Here is a 19,969-nt window from a genome sequence, read left to right as displayed (position 1 = left end):
TACATGCATGACACTGCAATAAAGTAGCAAGGAAGATGTGAAGATGAGTAAATTAAGGAGTTTGTAATACGATGAGCACATAAACATACACAAGTAACTGAACTCTCTTTTAGGATGGAGATTTACCAGGACTGTTTGAATAGAAGAATGGCATAATCAGACCTACAATTTAAGCAGAAAACTATAAACTGTAAGAGAATGATGGTAAGATGGCTATTAAAACAGTGACTAAAAAAAAGGAAATGAAAAGGAAGGGGAAAAAATTTAATGTACTCATGATTTAACAGGTGGTCAAAAATAATTCTGAAGTGACTAAAAGAAAAGAGAACTTACTGGATGAGTTTTTCTAAGATTTTCTAAGGTTACAATAGTAATGCAGAGCTCTGATACCCTTATTACCTAATCTGGTGTTCTTTGTACTCATTAGGTTTTATCATTTCTACAATAGTGCCTGGACAACAATGAAACCAATTTAATGCTTCTGAAAACTAACAGTAAGAACTAGGACAAGGTCAAAAATGTTGACTATCACAATGAATGTTATTTTACAAAAGGAAGGAAATGAGTTCTTACTTTTTGAAAGTAATATATATTTTTCCCAAAGTAGAAAGGTATTATATAAACAGGGGAACATATGGCAATAATCAAGGTCACTCATGCAACAGTCAGAGAAAGTGGAAGCATTTCATAATGATGAAATGCTTTTATACAGCCTTTTCCCTGAAGTCAGCCACAACTGATAAGGAAGTTTTTATGCAGAAATCATTGCTACCTGGTTTCATCAAACCATTTTATTTACATTTCCTTTAAATATCTCAAAATTATTTCAGTCATCAAACTTTTACAGGAATTAATACATTCTATCACACAAATTGCTAATAATAAATTCTAAATAAATTTATTTGTTATTTATAATAAATAAACTTATTATTTATAAATAAATACTAGGCCAAAAAAAAAGCATTTCATTATTACATAGTTCTTTAGTTTGTGAGATTCAGGAGAATGTACACATAGTAAGTGCTAAGTAAAAAGACTAAAAGAAAATATACCAAAATGATAACTGTGTTTACCTTTAGGAGGTGAGACAATAGATGCTTTTATTTTCTTTATACTTACTGTATTTTTCCAATTTTTTGAGTATATATGTCATTTATTATCAAGAAAAAAAATCACAAAATGACTCTTCAAAAGCAGAGCATGATTACACTGCTAAATGTTTAACTTGAAGATTTCAAGAAAAAGAGGACTTGTTCCTCTTGTCTTTTGTATACTTAGAAAAATCCTTGATTTTTCATTACCAGGAAAGTTTAAATATAACCACCATGTCTGGCTCTTGATAAATAAATAGATTTTTCTTTGACTAGAAAAATCCTCAGAATACAAATAATGTGTTACCTGTTGCCTAGGTATTTAAAACAACATGATTTTAAAGTACACGTTTGTAACTAACATTTTAATTATGAAAAATCTCAAAGTTAACTCAGTGAAAATCTAGGGAACCTTTGCCTAAAGTTGGCAAACGGACTTCACTGGTGGTCCAGGGGTTAAGAGCCTGCCGTACAATGCATGAGACTCAAGTTCAATTCCTGGTAGGGGAACTAAGATCCCACATACTAAGGAGCAACTAAGCCTGCACACTGCAACTAGAGGGAAGCCTGCATGATGCAAAGAAAGATCCCGCGTGATACCACAGCCAAACAAATATTTTATAAATAAATAAAAAAATAAGTTGGAAAACAGGCCAACTTTTTAGCTTCCAAATATATAGGATATTAGAACTTATCATCTATTATACCCCACCCTCTCCATGTGATCTAAGCCCCCACCATCTCCTCTAATGGAATACAATAAACTTACTAACTGATTTCCTCACTTCTAGTCTTGCCTGGTAGCAATTCTATCTCCACATACCAGCTAGAGATACCTTTTTAACACACCTATCAGATCAAGTATTTGCTCTGCTTAAAGCCCTCTAAAGGCAGTTAGTCTGTATCACTTAGAATACAATCCAAACTCCTGATAGTGTATTAGACAGCCTAGTGATCCAAGTCCACCCACCTATCCAGCCTCAGATCACCATCCCCTGTGCCTGCTAACTCTCCAGCAAGCCTTCCTTCATTTCTTTTAAGAAGCCAAGCTCATTTCCACTTTAGAGTCTTCGTCCAAACTTTGGGATATGGTTGTCCCTTCCTGATTCCTATCTAATCTTAAATGTTAGCACCCTGAGAGACCTCTCCTGACCACCCAACAACAGGAGTGATCTAGTCACTCTCTAACCTAGCAGACTTCTTGAATTTCTTATACTTACCACTACCTGACATTTATTTTGTTATCGCTTCTCTGTCCTACTAGAATGTAAGCTCTTTGAGAGCAGAGACCTTCTTGGTCAGGTTTATTACCATATTGAAAGAAACTCAATAGGCAAACGATAAGAAAGTAAAAGTCATCCAGTCAAGTCTGACTGTTTATGACCCCATGGACTATAACCCACCAGGCTCCTCTGTCCCTGGAATTCTCTAGGCAAGAATACTGGTGTAGGTTGTCATTTATCCTCCACGGGATCTTCCCAACACAGGGATTGAACCCAGGTCTCCTGCATTGCAGGCCAATTCTTCACCATCTGAAAACCCATTAAGAAGGCAAACGGTATTTGCTGAATAAACAGATAACTATTCCTCTTAACGATGTCTAACTTGGCAACCTCTAATATACTTTCCATTTAACAACAACAAAAATTTCATTAGGTATATGTGATTTGTGGTAAAGAACTGTATTTATGGCATACTGTAATAAAACACATAGCAACTGTCTGTGTGTGTGAGTAGAAGTGTTAGCCTATGCAACTATTTACCTTCACTGATACTAATAATTAAGAGTCTCCTGTTGGTTAATAAACTACAAAGTTAATTAAAAAATACTGGATGGTTGATTCTGAGCTCTCTATGCTGCTTTTAAAAACAACAAAAAAGACAGTTTGGAAGGATAATAAGTGATAGCTATACTGCACCCATTTTCAGGTAAGGAATTTCATACCACTCTTCCTTAACCTAAGGGAAAGGTGTTGGAAAGTACATGTGGTCCAGGCCTGTCCCCTTACCCAGAGTAGCACTTCTCTTCCATAACTTGATGGCTGTTTTTGAATTCATAGGAAAGCTCTTTCACAGAGATGACTGAATGCCTTTCGAAAGTGGTGCCCACTTCCCTTTTAGGAAATTGAGCAAGAGAGCACAGCAAGGTAACATTCTACATTTAGCAAACATATTTCTGGGAACTAAGATCGACTTTTCCAACTCTATCATACTAAAAGAATGACAGTACAGTTTTTAACTTTCTAAGAAATGTTTTATCTATGTTGGTGATTCTCAAGGTGTGGTGCCTATAACCAGCAGCTTCAGTATCACCTGAGAATTTGTTAGAAATGCAAATTTTCAGACCCTTACCCCAGATATATACTGTATCAGAAAATCTTAAGGGAAGGCCCAGCAAACTCTTTAATAGTCCCTCTAGGTAATTCTGATGAACACTAAAGACAGAGGACCACTGGTACAGGTTATTGTCTTTTCCATAAATGCTAGTCAAAATAGTAAAGAGAAAAAGACCAGCTAATATAAGGAAGGAGACTTTGCCAGAATTTTTACATTATGCAGGATACTGATAGATGTTTATTTTAAAATTTAAGCATGCCATGCATACAATTATTTTTCCATGTTTTTTATCTTAGAAAACTATACAAAGGCATCAATACTTAAGGCATCAATCCCTCCTTCTCCTGGCATATGAATACCTTGCATGGAACAAGAATTATACTTTCATAGAGATTTCATAAATATGTAAACCAGAAAACAGAAAGCTATCTTCTGTTTTTCACACAAGCAGTAAGTCATTTCATATCCAGATTAGAGAACAGAACTAAGATGAGGAAACAATACTTTGTGGCTGCTTAGGGAAATCTCACGTAAAACTGAAAGTTACACTTAAAAATAATAATAATATATGTAAATGTGGATATGATCTTGAGGGCTTATATGTATAGAAACTTCAATTCTCTTAGTAAATACCTTCTCAAATACCTTCATTCATTTTAAACATAAGAAAAATAACTCTGCACTTCTTTATCAATGCAGAGGATCAGAGGGACAAGTCTAACTTTAACCAGTCTGGATAACAGATTTATGTAATAAAGACAAGGATCTTTTTAAAAATTTAGGCTTAAAAACTCTAAATAATAGATTATCATAAGATAATTTAGAGCAAAATATGATGGAAAGAGACTAACTAACCTTCTTCAGATATAAAAACAAAACCAATATGAAAACATACATATAGTCAATTAGCTTAAGATTCACATATTTTTGTCTAACACATGAAAATTTTTGCCCTCTCTTTTTTCCTTTCTCCTGGCAATCACTCTTAAGTGATTGAAAGGCAGCATTATCCAGAGGAAAGCATATTAGACTGAGAATCACTCAAGAATCTGAGCATCAAGAATTCAATTTACTCCAACACAGAAATGTTCAGAAAGAATTTTAAGTGTAAAAAAAAAAAGACTTGAGTTGGCAAGGCTTTTTTAAGTATGCATTTTGTTAGGAGACAAAACAGACAGCAAAGTTCTTTACCAATTTGGACATAATTATAACCAAGAGCAAGTAATGAATACTGAAAGGTAAATAATTTATACTTTTTCTCTGGTTCTTCAGAACCAAAAGCAATATTTCTGGGATGACTGGCCAGGACTAGTCAATTAAAGTGAACTACTCTTCCTAGGTAATACAAAAAATATAGGTCCCTCTAAAGCCCCAGAGACAGCACCGAGTTCCAAGGGTAATGTAGCTTCTTGCTGTAAACAGCTATTTTTTTTTTTAACGGATGAATTATTAGATAGAATTTTATTGACCCTCAGAATAAAAGAAAAAGTGTTTTCTGAGATTTCCCATATATACAGCTAGCACTGAATTCAGAAGCTAGGTGATCCACTGGCTGTGAGTCGTCTCTTTGTGCCTAATAATTAGTAGCTCTTATTCTATGTGGTAATGCATCTGGGACATCTAACTAGTGTGTAGAAAATTTTAAACTGCATTTATCAGAATAATCATGCCACTACTTCATAACTAACAGCAGCTTTTACCCATGGGCTTCACTAAAGCATACAAGTATTAATTAAGTTTTATATGATTATATTTCCTTTAAAATAAATGTGCAGAAAGGATCAAGCTATCTTTATACCTCCCAAGATACTGGAAATACATAAATGATTCCCCAAAGAATAACTATTTTTTCTTTTATTTGATTTTGAGAATATTCCACATATATAAACGAAATATTTAAGATTTCATGAAAATAAAATGTCTGTTTCATATTCACAGAGAGGAAACCGAGTAATACAGGCCAACAGTTCTCAGCTCATGTTGTCCCTTACTTTGCAAAGTTATTTTAAATTATGTATTCCAGGAAGAATACATAATTTATTTCACAGGTTGTAAGGTGCAAATTCTCTTTCCTATTATATCTGAAATAGGACTATGTCTTAACAATCAATGGAGTCTTAAGACTACTATTGGCCATAAGCAGTCACAACTGTCATGGATTACATACATGTGAACATCAGAACACAAATTTCAAACTTGGAACATGAATGTTCCTGGCATTCGTGTTCCAACTTTGAAATAGAAAATCTTAAACGCAGCTACAGAACACTCCTTTAACTCCTCAGAACCAAGATTTCTGGGTTAAAAACAACTAACTTTGCATATCAGTAACTGCAAAGTTGGCATAAAAGCCTAGTATCACTGGCATTTAGCTCTTTTATGTATTATTTTAAGAAGTGCTCCATCATAGTGCTCTTGACCACACAGAAAACAATACCAGTGTGGAAAAACATGGCCCTCAGCAATGCAGAGTAAGTCATTTGGAATAATGTAAAAAGGTTTTAGGAATACTTAACCAATTGAGTTATAGTCCCTTTTTTGTATGTACCAATTGGATACAGAATTAAAATCTTTCTTTAGATAAATTTCAATGATCTATTCTAAGGGGGAGGGGGGAAAATCTAAGATAGAGGAAAATTAGTATAAAATATCTAGTATTAAAAAACTTAATACACAGTCTTATATAAAATAATATTGTCTTATAACTCATGAAATATAATAAAATCTATGGGAATTTGCAGAAAACAAAAACATTTTTGCTAAATACCACTAAGAAAACCGTTCTTTTGTAGTATTACCTGCAAACCGCAGCAGCCTACAGCATTCATTATGGATGCATTGTGAATAACTCTATAAGGGATCCCCAGTTTTGTTGCTCTCAGAATAAGATCACTGTGTGTTGTAGCCCTGTAGTGAGAAAAGATCAGGTTGGGTTAAACTAACAAAAACTGACTTTTTAAGACAGTAAATCTACAACATTTCATGAGCCCAAATCGTCAAGAAGAATCAGTCAAGGACACTGTTCTCCCTCAAATATTTCAAAGCACCTGCTTAAGCTGTCATCCGGGAATTCTGGCAAGTGTATAAGTTTACACAGACCCTGTACAATGTTAAATTATGCCTTTAACACTCTTAAAGCAGCCTTGGCAGCTACAGAAAAAAGGGAACTTTTAACTTGCTCTTTTTATTCTGTTAATACCTACAAAAGACATCTGTGAATATTACTCAGCAACTGAACTTGAGAAGCAATTCTCAAATATTTTGACCTCTAATCTCTTATAATTTCTGTGACAAAGGTTCAAATTATAGCACAACCAGACTACTTCTTAATTTCTGCTCTATTTTGAAGGCTTTGTTTCTCAGGGTAAAGGGAGAATACATGGAAACATAAATATGGATACTGTGAAACTTAGCCCCAAATCAATTTAGAACTGCATTATTAACAGCTTGTTTCCCCCTTGATGAAAACTCCAGGCCCAACTGGGGAAAGCAACATTAGCATGTTTGAGAAACTACACACAAACAAGCAGAACCTGTCAACTGGTCAGCGCATACCAAGTAGCAAGATCAAGGGCTTTTACCCCACGAGGTAGTCAGAAACAGATTAACAAATGCCCACCAGGGAAGTCTGTTTTTAATCACACACATAAAATGAAACAACAGCTACTATAAAAATAATCATTAATTTGACTTAGAATAAGCTTTTTTAAAAAATACAAATGCCCATTGTAAAGAATGTTTTTAATATCCCTTTCAAACAGAATTTCACTAGTTAACACTAAGATATGGGAAAATGAAATTAGTTACTTGGTGAGTTATTTAAATAGATGAGCAGAAAGAAAAACTGGTTTGGAATTATTCTCCTTTTCACAAGTTCATTTAAAATGACCAGATGTGGTTGGTATACTATGAAGATTTAATGACCTGGCAAGGTGATTTGATTTTGTGAAACTGCTATAAATGTGATTAAATGAGCTTCTCAGATTTCTGCTATGAAAAACTGTGGTAAAACTGTTATTTTATTACAATTACCTAGATTATATTGCTTCATTTAAAAAAAAAAGAAAAAAACTGGAATGAACTGCATGTTTAACACCTTCATACCAGGCATTCCTCAGTCTGTGGCTCATGAAAATATTTCACTATAGTAGACTGAGAAAGGCTGTGTGTGTGTGTGTGTGAGTGGGTGTGTACATGCATATGTGCACTGCTGTGTGTAAAGACAAATTTATTACTATTTCTGGGCATGTGTGGCTCTAACCAAAATCAATTTGAATATATAAGGCTTAGTATGTTTATTTTACATTTTACTTTATAATAACATTAATTTGCAGAATGGAAACAATCAAATGACTCACATTAAGGTACACAGGAGACAGGCAAAGAAAGGTAGATTTGTGTGTGTGTGTGTGTCCGTGCATACACGTGCATGCCACGAAGGAAATGGCACACAACATAAAGATAAAAAATTACGTGTTCATTTATTAGAAAATACATATAGTTACAGAGCACATTAAAATACAGAATGGAATAAAAACAGAACTATCTTTAGAAAGAATCTGTTTAATGACAACCTTGTTCAACTGCTCTTTACGGGGATAGAAAGTTTAGCACTGTCATCTCTCACATGACTGAGTTAGATCTACTGATGCAGTATATTTTAAAGTCATTTACATTCGTTATGTGATTAACTTCCACATTCCTTTAAACAACCTAGATAAAAGGGCAAAGATGAGAACTACACCAACTGACTTAACTGACTTTCAAGTACCTTCTTCATGAATTTAAGATTGCTGGAGATGGATGGTGCCGATAGATGCACAGTGATATGAATGTTCTTAATGCTACTGAACTGTACACTCAAAAATGGTTAAAATGATAAATTTTATAAATTTATAAATATTTGAAATTTTTAAAAAATTACAAAAAATAATTTAAGATTGAGTAAACAATTTTCCCTTCTTTTTGAATTTTTTATTCAAAAAGTAGAAAGGGGCTTAAACTTAAACACAGTACATTTTTTGGTCACATATAAGGAAGCATTTCAGTGCGTTGTTACATTTTGTATTCCACTCCTGGTTTATCCATTTAATTAATTTAAATTCAAATTTTTCACGGCCCAATTAAAATTTATACCTTCCTTATCATCTTATCTCCAATGACTAATATATCTGAATAGTAATCCAGTGGGTAAATGAAAAACAACTACAGTACAGTAAATACCACATAAATATGAAAACAATGTTAGATATGACTAGTCACTGACATAAGGAAAATTAATTCGCTAGAAGTTTAAAAAAAAAAAGCATTTACTCCTGAATAAAATATGGGAAGATTCTTAGAAGAGGTGGCATCTAAGCTGGGTCTCAAAGAATCTATTATTTTACTAAATAGAAACTGGGAAGAACAGTATGTTTTAAGGAAACAGTATGAGCAAAGAAACAGAAAATGAATACTTGAAACATTTACAAAATAGCTTGGTTCTACCACAGTCAAAAAGAGGAGCAGCCTCTTTTTGGAAAAAGATAAACTGTTAAAAGACTTAAGGCCATTAAGTCCCTGAAGGATTCTGAGTAGCACAGCAGTACTTTGTCTGGACCTCAGGTTTTTTCATTTATACTGAAATTTCCCTTTCTCCCCAACTCCCCACCATCCTACCTCACAATCTTCAACTGTTAAACCAGACCTTCCCCCAGCACCGACTCCTCCAAGAAGTCTTTAAATTACACAGACTTTTCTATCCTTGTCTTCTACTCAACATTTCAGCAGTACATCAAAGTTGACCACTCTTTCTTTTCTAAAACATTCTCTTTCCTTGGCTTCTGCTTTAGCACAACTCTAATGGTTTTCATCTTCCTCTGCTCTTGAGAGACCATGAAATGCCAGCATCCTAGGGACTGACCCATCCTAGGTCTTCTTTTCTTGCTCTTATTCTTTCCTAGAGTAATTCCACCCATTCCTCTGGTATTAAATATCTAGATATGGATGGTTTTAAAAGTCATATAACCAGGATAGATTCTCCCCTGAGCTCCATTAGCAGGTATCATGAAAGTGAAAACGTTTCCAGGACCAATTCCTGTTTCCCCCAGCCCTCTTCCTTGCTGGTTTTCATCATTTCAAAAAATGGCAGCATCAACTACTCAGTTACTAAAGCCAGAATACTTACTTACTTCTTTCCTTTCCTCATCTATTACATACATCTGAGCATTTTTTCCTTCTAAATTTTCCCCAATTTGTCTTTTTTCTCTCTTGCACCAGGGCTACTTTGCTTCCCTAAAGTCCATTCACCCACACATTTAGTGATCTTTTAAGAATATCAATGAGATTGTGATTATTTGCTGCTTATTTTTATTATTTTATTATTAGTTTCAGCAGAGATAAAATTATTTTGTGAAACTGCTATAAAAGTATCTAAATGCTTACCTTCAATTTCTGTACTTATCTCATCATGGACTGGTAAGTTTATAGGCTGGTAACAGTCTGCAAATCTTACTTCAAGTAGCATTGGTTTCCTGGACTTTGTCAGTGACTGGATACCATTTGCAACCAAATATAATAATGATACATAATCTCTGAAACCTCATATTGATATAAATTATTTTCTTTTTGACAGACACATGTACATATAACTCCATTGTTTTGAAAACTATCCTTGGTGGTGGGCTCAAAGTGATTTAATTGTCCTTATGCTCCTTAAATCTGTGACATAAATTTTGGGTCACCAGCTGGAGAAAAAGAATTGTTCTATTTGGCTTGACATTAGAGATTGATGATGCTTGACTAGACAAGTACAAGCCCATCTTTGCAGTAATGTGGGCAAGAACAGAGCTTCCAGTGGATATAAGAAATTGAAAGCTGAGGCTTCATAAATGATAAATTCAAGGCAAGTAAAGTGATAGCAGTACCACTAAATAGCAGATGATTAAAATGGGGCGGGAATGGGGGGAGTCTAAGACAAAGCAAGCAGAAGACACTTGCACTTACCTGCAAAATAAATGGCATGTATGACTCTTGATAATGCAATATACTTATTTAATAACAATATACTACTTTGTTACTTGATGTCCTAAGTGACTTTCTAAACAAAGCAGAAGCAACAACATAAACTTGACACCTGATAACCAATGTAAGTGATACATGATGCCATCTTTCCCAAGTAAATTTTCTTCATTAATCTCAAAGATAACCAAAGTTTAAACTATAAAATTTTAGACAGAGCCTATGTAAACACAGTCTCCTATCAGCACCTGGAAGACAAAGTTCTAAATATAATAATTCTTAGTGATGAAAAAAGTAAATAAATTAAAAGTCAAAGTATCTGCTTTGACTTACCCAAATGGATCACCAACTACAAGGAATGCAACATCACTGATATCAGCATCCTTTAAAATCTTATCTGCCTCCTGTTCCACTTCTTCTCTATCAGCAAGAATCAATTTTCTCTCATAAAACTCTTCCTATAGATTTAAATTCAATATAAAAATGAGATAGCAGGTGACCATTTCAACACATACAAACACACATACACACTCTCACACACACAAAACAATCTTTGTCTGTGGCTGGTGCAAATCCTGGCAACCATCCAAACACTGATCCCTGAATACAACTCATCAATGAACTAGTACCCTGTACCATGTTGCAATTAAATTCTGTCTTTGGGGCTATCTTAATATCCCAAGAGGAGGTAGACCTCCTAACATCTGAGGCTTTTTGCATTTTAAATTAACCTCTAAATTTGGGTCTAATAGACCAGGCCAAACATTGTAGTTTAAACAGAAAATATGTATGCATGAGCCTTACTTGCTTCAGAAACATAATACTACAGAATAAATATATTAAACAATAATATATGTTTATTTAACATATGTTTACCATACATATATGGTAGTTGGGTTTTATTAAAATTTCCTTGGGAAAATCTATGGGACCCTGATGAAAATAAAAGATAATTTCAATGAGAAATAGTAGAAAATTATGATTTAGTTGTTTACAAAACCAGCAATCATTCCTACATAATTGCAGGAAAGACTAATTTAAAACTGTACTTCCTAGTTTCTGGTAAAAAAAAAAAAAAAGGCAGAGTTGTAGGAGAAAAAAAAGAATTCTAAATATATAGGAAATCTCCATACAAACTGCTTGTGAACAAATCCCCAGAAGTTCAACCCCAAAGCATAAACCCAAGAGGCTGACCTTAACTAGAATGGCAGCATGTAAGACTGAGCTAGTGGTCATGGGGTAGTGGTTACAACCTATTATGCAAGATCACGAATCTTATAACTGATTTCCTGTGGAGTAATATATAACTCAAATACAGTAAAAGTGGATGCATAGATAAATACTATTTCTTACATGCTAATAAATTTATTTTAGTCATAAGGATTATATCATACGTCAAAAGTTATAAGATTGCTATAATGGAAAAGTGTCAGCTACTCAGTAATATTTGTCAAGCAAATGAACAAATCATTAAGCATTTGAAGATAAAGGCTAAATAGTTCCAAATGATAATTATTTCCTAATACTTAACTACAATCAGTTTCTCAATTGTGAAAAAAGATCCTTTCCTTTTCATTGCACATCTTCTTAGAGATAATGTTCCAGAAGTTCCCAATGAGAATGTTTTCATGGATGAAAAATGTTTTATTTTCCCACTTACCACATATCTTTTCTTAATCACTCATTTTATATACCTTATTTTAATTTTGTGAGCCCAGTAAACTTAATAGTTGCAGAACATTTATAGTCACATATGTAAGAGAACACACATACGATTACTTAAAGCTGAAAGAAATGATGTTCTTTTCTGAACTTCTAAGATTCCTTAAAGATCAAGGAATCACATGTTACTAGCTTAATGCTGGCAGTAATCCAATCCAATCTTTTATAAATGATTTAACAACAGAAAACCCATTCTCTCCTTAAGACTTCTATCATGTTTACTCCATATTTATCACTTATCCTAACTCAAGATATATTTCATTATCTAATTGAGACAACAGAATATTTAAAAAAAAATCCTCAAAGAGAAATACACATTAATACCTCAATATAATCAAATGATTGATCCTCTTTAAAAAGAATGCTTAAAAAAGGGAAGAAACTGCTAAAGTAGAAATAGACAGGTACTACATTATTTTTAACATAACCATTTATTTATGAATTTGTTCATTCACTCATTTGAAAAATATTTCTTGTGTACAACCTCCATGCCAAGCTCTATGCATGATGTTGCAAACAGTGTGGACATACCCAACCTCTGCTCTAAGAAGCATAATATCTAGTGTCATGTTCTTTTCCATCGTGGTTTATCAAAGGATATTGACTATAGTTCACTTACTGCTGTGGAGTAAGACCTTATTGTTTATCCATTCTCTATCCCAAACTCTTAATCCATGCTTCCCTCACTTTCCATCCCCCTTCCAGGCCCAGATCTTCACCCTATAAGTAATAATTGTTCAAATATTTTTGTGGGAAAAACTCTAAAAATCATAGCAACCAAAATTAACATTTAGCTAGCACTTAAATTTGCAAAGCAGTTTCAAATACACTAATAAATGATCTTAACAGCCTTCCAACTGGTTATTATCTCCATTTGACAAATGAAGGAATTGAGATGTGGAGATGTTTGGAAATGTGCCGTCCACTATGCTAAAATCCTGTAAGGCAGGCATTTCTATCCTCTTTTTACAAAGTAAGAAACAAAAGTTAAAGGGCTTGTCTAAGGTCACATGTTAACATGTGACAGAACGAAGACATAAAACCAGGCCCAGTTCTTTAAAACTACTGACTTGTTATTTGTCTATATTCTCTAAGAAGATTTTAAGTTCACTCTAAATGCCCCTGATAACTAATTAGAAAGGAATATTTCTATCATCTTGAGCTGGAGACTGTGGCTCCATCCTCTTAAATTGAAGCCAACAAATCAAAGCTGGTCATTAGACACACCTTTCATTTCAAAGTATGGCTAATTCAAATTAGCAGTCCTTCTTCAGGTTTTTTTTTCAGGTTTTAAAGTAACTGTGAGACCTTCAGAATTCCCTGGGCTGTTAATCTGAGAGGCCAGAAGACTGGAAATTCTCTAGGTCACCTTTTTCTTTGGATGACTTGATAGACCAGACAATCCTAAAATCTTCTCCCTCCTCCTGTAATATAGCCATCAGTTTTTGCATCTTAATCTACATTCTATTTGAAACTTGACGATGAACCTGAATCTGACCCCTCTTTCAAAATTTACTGAGCCTTTAACCAAACCCAGCTAAATGTATGATATGCTAGCAAATTCTATGGTTACCAAGTTCCTGGCTCACTTAACACATTCAAGTGTATGGGTATAAGCTTTACTGGGAACAGCCTATTTAAAGGTTAGATCTCTCTGGATATGACACAGACAGAAAGGTGATTACCATTCCCTATGGAAATACTTCAAAGGGGGAAGCCTTCAGTTTGGTCCCTGAATACATAACCAACTCATTAAGGCTATGTTAGCACCTCATTAGCACCCAACTCAGAAAGGATTTCTTGGCTATCTCACGAAATAAGGGATTCTGATGACTATCCCCAGGAGTGTAAAATAACTTTCCTTTCCTATTTAATGGAGAAAGCTACACAATTAGATTTGTAAGAAAAAGCACGCTTTCATTTTCCAAGTCAAATGGTTAGTGTATGATTGCCATTCTTGTACTCCTCAGATTCTTCATGAGAAGGGGATGTATTTTAAAGGCTTTGAACCAGGAGACCTGAAAAATTCGATTCAGCTTAGTGTAAAAAGAATCAGCTGTTAAATATCCGTCTTCCTAGGAGGCTGGAAAGCCTTAAGCACTTACCAGAACTTCTTTCCCTACAGTCAGAACTGACGTATAGGTTTCCAGATATACTCGACTGCAGCGTCTGACAACTTCCAGGCCCTTGACTGTGATGTCCTTGGCATCTCCCAGGCCCAAACCAATCATGTAAAGCATCTCAAATAACAGGGGGAGGGTGACTGCAGGATGAAATGGATATGAAAATCAAGTGTCAGCTACACCGAGGATACCTAAAATCTAGTAATGAAAACGAAAACCAAAATAACACGAGGAGGGACGGCATGTCAGCGGGAGATTTAAGAACTTCCCGCCTTTTAAATAAGGACTGGAGTGTTTTTAAATAGCCCTACCCGCTTTCTCTCTTATTACACAACGCTAGGAGTAGACAATTACCCGCTGAGAAAACGACAGTTGAATCCCTGTTCTCCCCAAATTCCTATCTGCCTCCGTTCCCCAGAAGTAGTTGCCCAAGCGGAGGATTTACCCGGAGAAAGGATCCACGCCGCCGGCCTCACCTACAATGCCGCAAAGCGCCTCCGCTTTACGGCATTTCACGACTAGTTGAAAGGGGTGGCTTCTGCAGGCTTCGGGCTAGGGCATCTCGGTCCCACCGCCACTAAGGTTGACCCACGGGGTGCTGGGGCTGGGAGGCGAAAGTTCACCCGTTCAGGGGAGTCCGACCAGTTCCCCAGCACGGCCTTTGGGAAAGGACGAGGCCTGCCCACGATCCCCTAATTTTATAAACATCCCAGCCTGGAACCAGGTAAGTGCAAGAGCTTTTCGCCAGCGAGGAAAGCCAGCCGAGAGGTTGGACCAAGGAGCTCCACGCCTTCCTTCTTTCCCCCAGAAAGACCAGAGGGTGGCGGGTGGAAGGGGTTTCCCTAGTCTGCCCCGAGATAGCCCTAATGCACACATTCCCATCCTCGCCTTTTCTTTCGGCTGTAATTTAACCAGCTGCTTTCCTGTCGAGCTGTCATTTTGGCAAAACTGGTGATGAATGTTGGTTCTGATTTCCTAGCGGGGCCGTGATTCCTCGGGTTTGTCCCTGAAACCTTATTCTGGAGTGCCCCAAGGAGTGTGTGACTGGAATCTGCCTCAGTCATCGTCAGTGTCGGGAAGCCCAAAACCCTCCTGTGCCCCGAGAAGTGACCTTTAAGAATGCTCACGGATTTCAGACCTCGCCACAACGCTTCCACAGGGGGAATTCTTAAAGTTGGTTAAATGTAGTTCCAATGCCGAGATGATTTGTTATGACTGAATATGTTCTTCCTAAGGTCACTAATGACCTCATCCAAGTTAAAAAGACAATTTCCATTGCACATCTCAGCAGGCAATGTTGATTATTCAGAATTTTCATTATGCTTCTCTGACAGTGCTTTTTTGCTCAATTCTGCTTCCTTTAGCCTTGACTATCTTTTCACTCTGAATTTCATCCAGGCTTTGGCCTTCTCATTCTGTACACTCTTAATGATTGGTTCTATCCACTGTCACTGTTAGATTCATTCCTCATATAATAAACAAAAATAAATTCACTCATAGATGTAAGTGGAAAACTTCAAGTTTCCGAGGGAAAACTGGAGAAAAAGGTTTGTGACTTATTTAGGCAAAGATTTCTTAGGTGCAACACGTGAAGTATGATAGAGAAAAGAAAAAAAAAATTGTATTTCAGCAAAATAAAAACGATGGTCTTCAGAAAACATTGAAGTCACACATTGGGAGGAAATATTTGCAAAGCATATATCCAATAAAGGACTTATATTGAGAATATACAAAGAACTGTCAAAACACAATAGTAAGAAAACAATTTTAAAAATAGGAAAAAATTAAATATGGACACATCCCCAAAGAAGTTACCTGAGTAGCAAATACACATTTGAAAAGATGCCAAACATCATTAGACATTAGGGAAATTATTAAAAACCATTCCTACTGTTGCACACCTATTAGAATGGCTACATTAAGAAACAAAATCCGTAATATTCATTACCATGATTTCAGGTTATCTCTTATGTTTTGCAGACTCAAATTTTCACCTCTCATTCAGACCTCTTCCTCAGCATCCTGTATTTAACTTTTTTCTGGAAATCATCTGAGTGACCCAGAGGCATGTCAAATCTAACACATCCAAAGCTGAACCCATCAGCTTTCAACTTAGTTTTTCCTTCTGTATTGTCTGCTTTGATTGGAAGACATTGCCATCTATAGACTCTTATCGAAGCCAGACACCTGGAAGTCACCTCACATTTTAATCTGACAATCTGCTGGTCTTTCTCAATAGAAACCATGGCTACCATCACAATCTTGATTCAGGTCCTCATTATGCCACTCCTGCAGCTGGTCACCACGTCTCCTTCACACTCATCCTTCTCTCAAGAGCCAAGGAGATTGAGCTAAGATACAATCTGACAGTGTCACTCCCCTTCTAAATCCTTTTGAGGCCAAGAGAAAGTCCAGTCTCCTTAACATGTCCCACAAGATCAACCATGATGTGACAGTTGTCTACCTCTATAGCCTCCATAGTCTCTACCTCTATAGTCTCCACTACTTACCATGAGCTTTTTCTCTAGCTGTCTAGTTCTGTGCCCAAAACATGCTGCTCTGTGCCTTTCTGTCTTTAGTCAGGCAGCCACCTCAGCATGGAATACCCTTGGCCATTTTCTCCTGCCTAAATCCCTGCTACTCATTCTTTAAGACTAAATCAAAGAAGTAGTCCCAGAGATCCTAAAACTAGGTTAGGTTAGGTATCTCCTTTGTGTTACAATAACACTCCTTACACATACTTACTGGTCAATTTAGGTGTTTTGTAGTTGTGTATCTTCTTTATCAAACCATAAATTTCATTAAATCAGGGGCCATATTTTATTTATATTCTCATCCCTAAGGCATATCACAGTGTCTGGTACATGGTAGGTATTCAATAAATGTTTGTTAAATAGGTCATTATTCACTACTAGCTGAGCAATTTCTTTGTTACAATGATTTCTTTTTCAGTCTTTATGAAATGCAGAGAGTGATATTTTGATGACGGTCAAAAATCATTGCTGAAATTATCAAACATAAACATGCCTTGCTTATGATACTTTAGGAAGTCATTTATGTTGAAAGGCTCCTGACATATCATGTATACTTTATATGCTCACTATTGAGTAGGTAAATTTTCCAATGTACTGATCATTTCTAGCATGTTTCAGTTTTCAGATTTTCCTTGAGTGATTTAAGGTGGCTTCACAGGGAAAGAACATTGCCATAAAGAATAATTTGTAATCCAAAGGAAGGTATACTTTATCTATTTTCAGGAGATTTATATTGAAAGTGAAGTTATTCTGAGTTGGTAAAGAAATACTGTATTTTTAAATACAGAAGTAATTCATGTTTTAGTTTTCAAAATTCAGTCAAAGGAACTTACTTTCACTATAGAATTCTTAAACACACCTTTCTGCCTGCCTTCATTTCTCAAAAGGAGTGTGGATTTGGAGGACTTTTCTGGAGGTAGATAAAGTAAACATGTTATGGCAGTCTTTTTTCTTCCCCACCTCAGCAAATATAAGCAGAAAAAAATTGGTGTTATTTTTCTTTTGCAGAATGTTTCTGTGTGTTTGATTTCTGTCTTGCCATTTAAAACAGGTTTCAAGTATGACTGCATTTCCATCAACAATTTATCATTAAAAGTTTCAAACATATAGAAAAGTTAAAACAGTTTTACAGTAAATATCCACATAGCTACCTCCTAGGTTTTACAGTTTTAACATTTCACTATATGTGTTCAATCACATGTTTATCCATCCACTCAGCTGTCAACTTATGTTATTATTTTGTTGCGTTTCTACCGGAGTTACGTAAGTACACATGTGATTGCATTTTACTGCTCTTCTGTTTCTCTGGCCTCACCTCCTGGTGTTCTCCACACCACCACCCCGCAGATATCTGTTTGTTCCTGGCTGCACTTCCTTGAAGTCTTTGCCCCAGTTTTACCTCCTCTGTGAGGCCTAACCTGTATAAAACTGACAGTTTCAGTCACTTCATCTGCTGTTTCCCCCAGAGCACATATTTACGTTCTAACATAACTGTGTAATTTACTAATTTATTATGTTTATTGTCTGTGCCATCCTAGAATATAAGCACAAGAAAGTCAAGAATTTGTTGTTCCATTTGGTTTACTAATGTGAAAGAAACTAGAACAGTGTTTGGCATGTATGCTCAGTAGATATATGTTGAATGAATGAGTACACATCTACATATAGTAATGTATTATAAATATATTATGTGTAAGGGAAGAATTATGCAGAGAGAAGTTTGGATGATGATTAAGAACTCAGATTTTGATAGCATTCAGAGCTTGGTTTAAATTTAGGCGTTTCTGCCCAGTAGTGTTAATGAACCAAACTTGGGTCTGCTTGCCTGTGCACAGTAAAGCCAATCTACTGACACTGAGTTGTGGTGAAGGAAAGTACAGCATTTATTGCAGGGCACCAAGCAAGGGGAGTGGGTAGCTCATATTCAAAAGACCCAGACTCCCCAGTGGCTTTCAGGTGAGTGTTTGTTGTTGTTTTTAATTAATTTTTATTGGCATTTATATAGGTGCTTAGGAAAGGGGGTTTTAAAGGCATTGTAAGGGAGGAGACATGATCAGTTTATGCATAGTTCTCAGATTGGTTGACATCAAGGTGAAGTTTCAAGCTTCATCAACCTTTGGGTCTCAACAGGTCTAGGGTCTGTGTGCTTGTGGGCATTGTTTTCATCTGGTGGGGGGTCTGCATCCTCTAAAGACAGCTTAAGAATGTGTGTCAGGCCTTTATATCTTTTAGGGAACTGTGAGATCAGTGATTCTGCCATGTGAAAGAATCATAGTAACTGATTACTGATAACAATCTGTAGTCTAAATTGTTACCAGTTTCCCAAGCCAATGTCTATTCTTTGTTTCTGTACCTTCACGTTTCCTAATCATTAACTACTGAGCGAGTCTTTGGAGACTCAGTGGAAACTGGTTGTGTGTTAGTCACTCAGTTGTGTCCTACTCTTTGCAACCCCATAGACTAGCCCACCAGGCTCCTCTGTCCATGCAATTCTCCAGGCACAAATACTGGAGTGGTTTGCCATTCCCTTCTCCAGGGATCTTCCTGACCCAGGGATCAAACCCAGATCTCCCTCATTTCAGGCAGGTTCTTTACCATCTGAGCCACCAGGGAAGTGTTTTACTTCAAAAGACAGGGACAAAGGGACTTGTATATGGTTTCAGTAGCGCATTCCCTTTCTAAACTTCAGTTGTCTCATCTGTGAAATAGAGGTAATAATACCATCCTTCATAGGATTATTATGAGGTTAAATGAAAGAATACGTATTAAGGGCTTAGCACAGTATTAGGCATTTAGTAAAGACTCAATCAATAATGGCAGATATGGGGTTTGAAATTAATTTTATGGTAATCTACAGTGTCTATCAGATTATGAGAATCAGACTCATCTTCCACCAAGATTAGTTCTCATTCTTTTCCTCATTCACTATAGTTCTCTGAAATCTTGACATCGTTCAATTAGACCTCTAGGTGGACTATGTTATTGATTCACAAGAGTCATCTTAAGCAAACATTATTATTATACTCTGAGGTACTTTTTCTGAGAAAAACTTTGCTTCTATCATTCTGTCATTGACTTTTACACTGTAGACTTGATTGGCACCAAATATGTGTTGCCTACCAATATGTTAATATTCAAAGTAGAAGAAAGCTAGCATGCAGGT

General features: G+C 35.8%; 2 protein-coding genes across 6 annotated transcripts in view; one reads left to right on the top strand and one right to left on the bottom strand.

Annotated features, from left to right (window-relative positions):
* The window catches only part of DPH5 (diphthamide biosynthesis 5), a 46,596-nt gene extending 32,207 nt beyond the window's left edge, over positions 1–14,389 (bottom strand). Inside the window, exons 1-3 of the mRNA XM_061411042.1 lie at positions 14,255–14,389; positions 10,761–10,885; positions 6,227–6,335 (exon numbers count right to left, since the gene is read on the bottom strand). Coding sequence (XP_061267026.1) covers positions 6,227–6,335; positions 10,761–10,885; positions 14,255–14,389 — 369 coding nt within the window. The remainder of the gene's footprint in view (positions 1–6,226; positions 6,336–10,760; positions 10,886–14,254) is intronic.
* A 517-nt stretch (positions 14,390–14,906) lies between these two features.
* Positions 14,907–19,969, top strand: part of LOC133244211 (craniofacial development protein 2-like) — a 76,619-nt gene continuing 71,556 nt past the window's right edge. For 4 of the 5 annotated variants that reach the window (XR_009735332.1, XR_009735330.1, XR_009735331.1 and 1 more), the window contains exon 1: positions 14,908–14,996. The gene's annotated coding sequence lies outside the window, so the exon portion shown is untranslated. Of the gene's footprint in view, positions 14,997–19,969 lie in introns of all 5 variants that reach the window. The other variant, XM_061411039.1, reaches the window with a different exon arrangement.

Source organism: Bos javanicus, chromosome 3, assembly GCF_032452875.1.
Source record: "Bos javanicus breed banteng chromosome 3, ARS-OSU_banteng_1.0, whole genome shotgun sequence".
In the NCBI taxonomy this organism is placed as follows: Eukaryota; Metazoa; Chordata; class Mammalia; order Artiodactyla; family Bovidae; genus Bos; species Bos javanicus.
The sequence above is the reverse complement of the archived record's forward strand: the minus strand, read 5'-3'. Positions and strand labels throughout refer to the sequence as shown.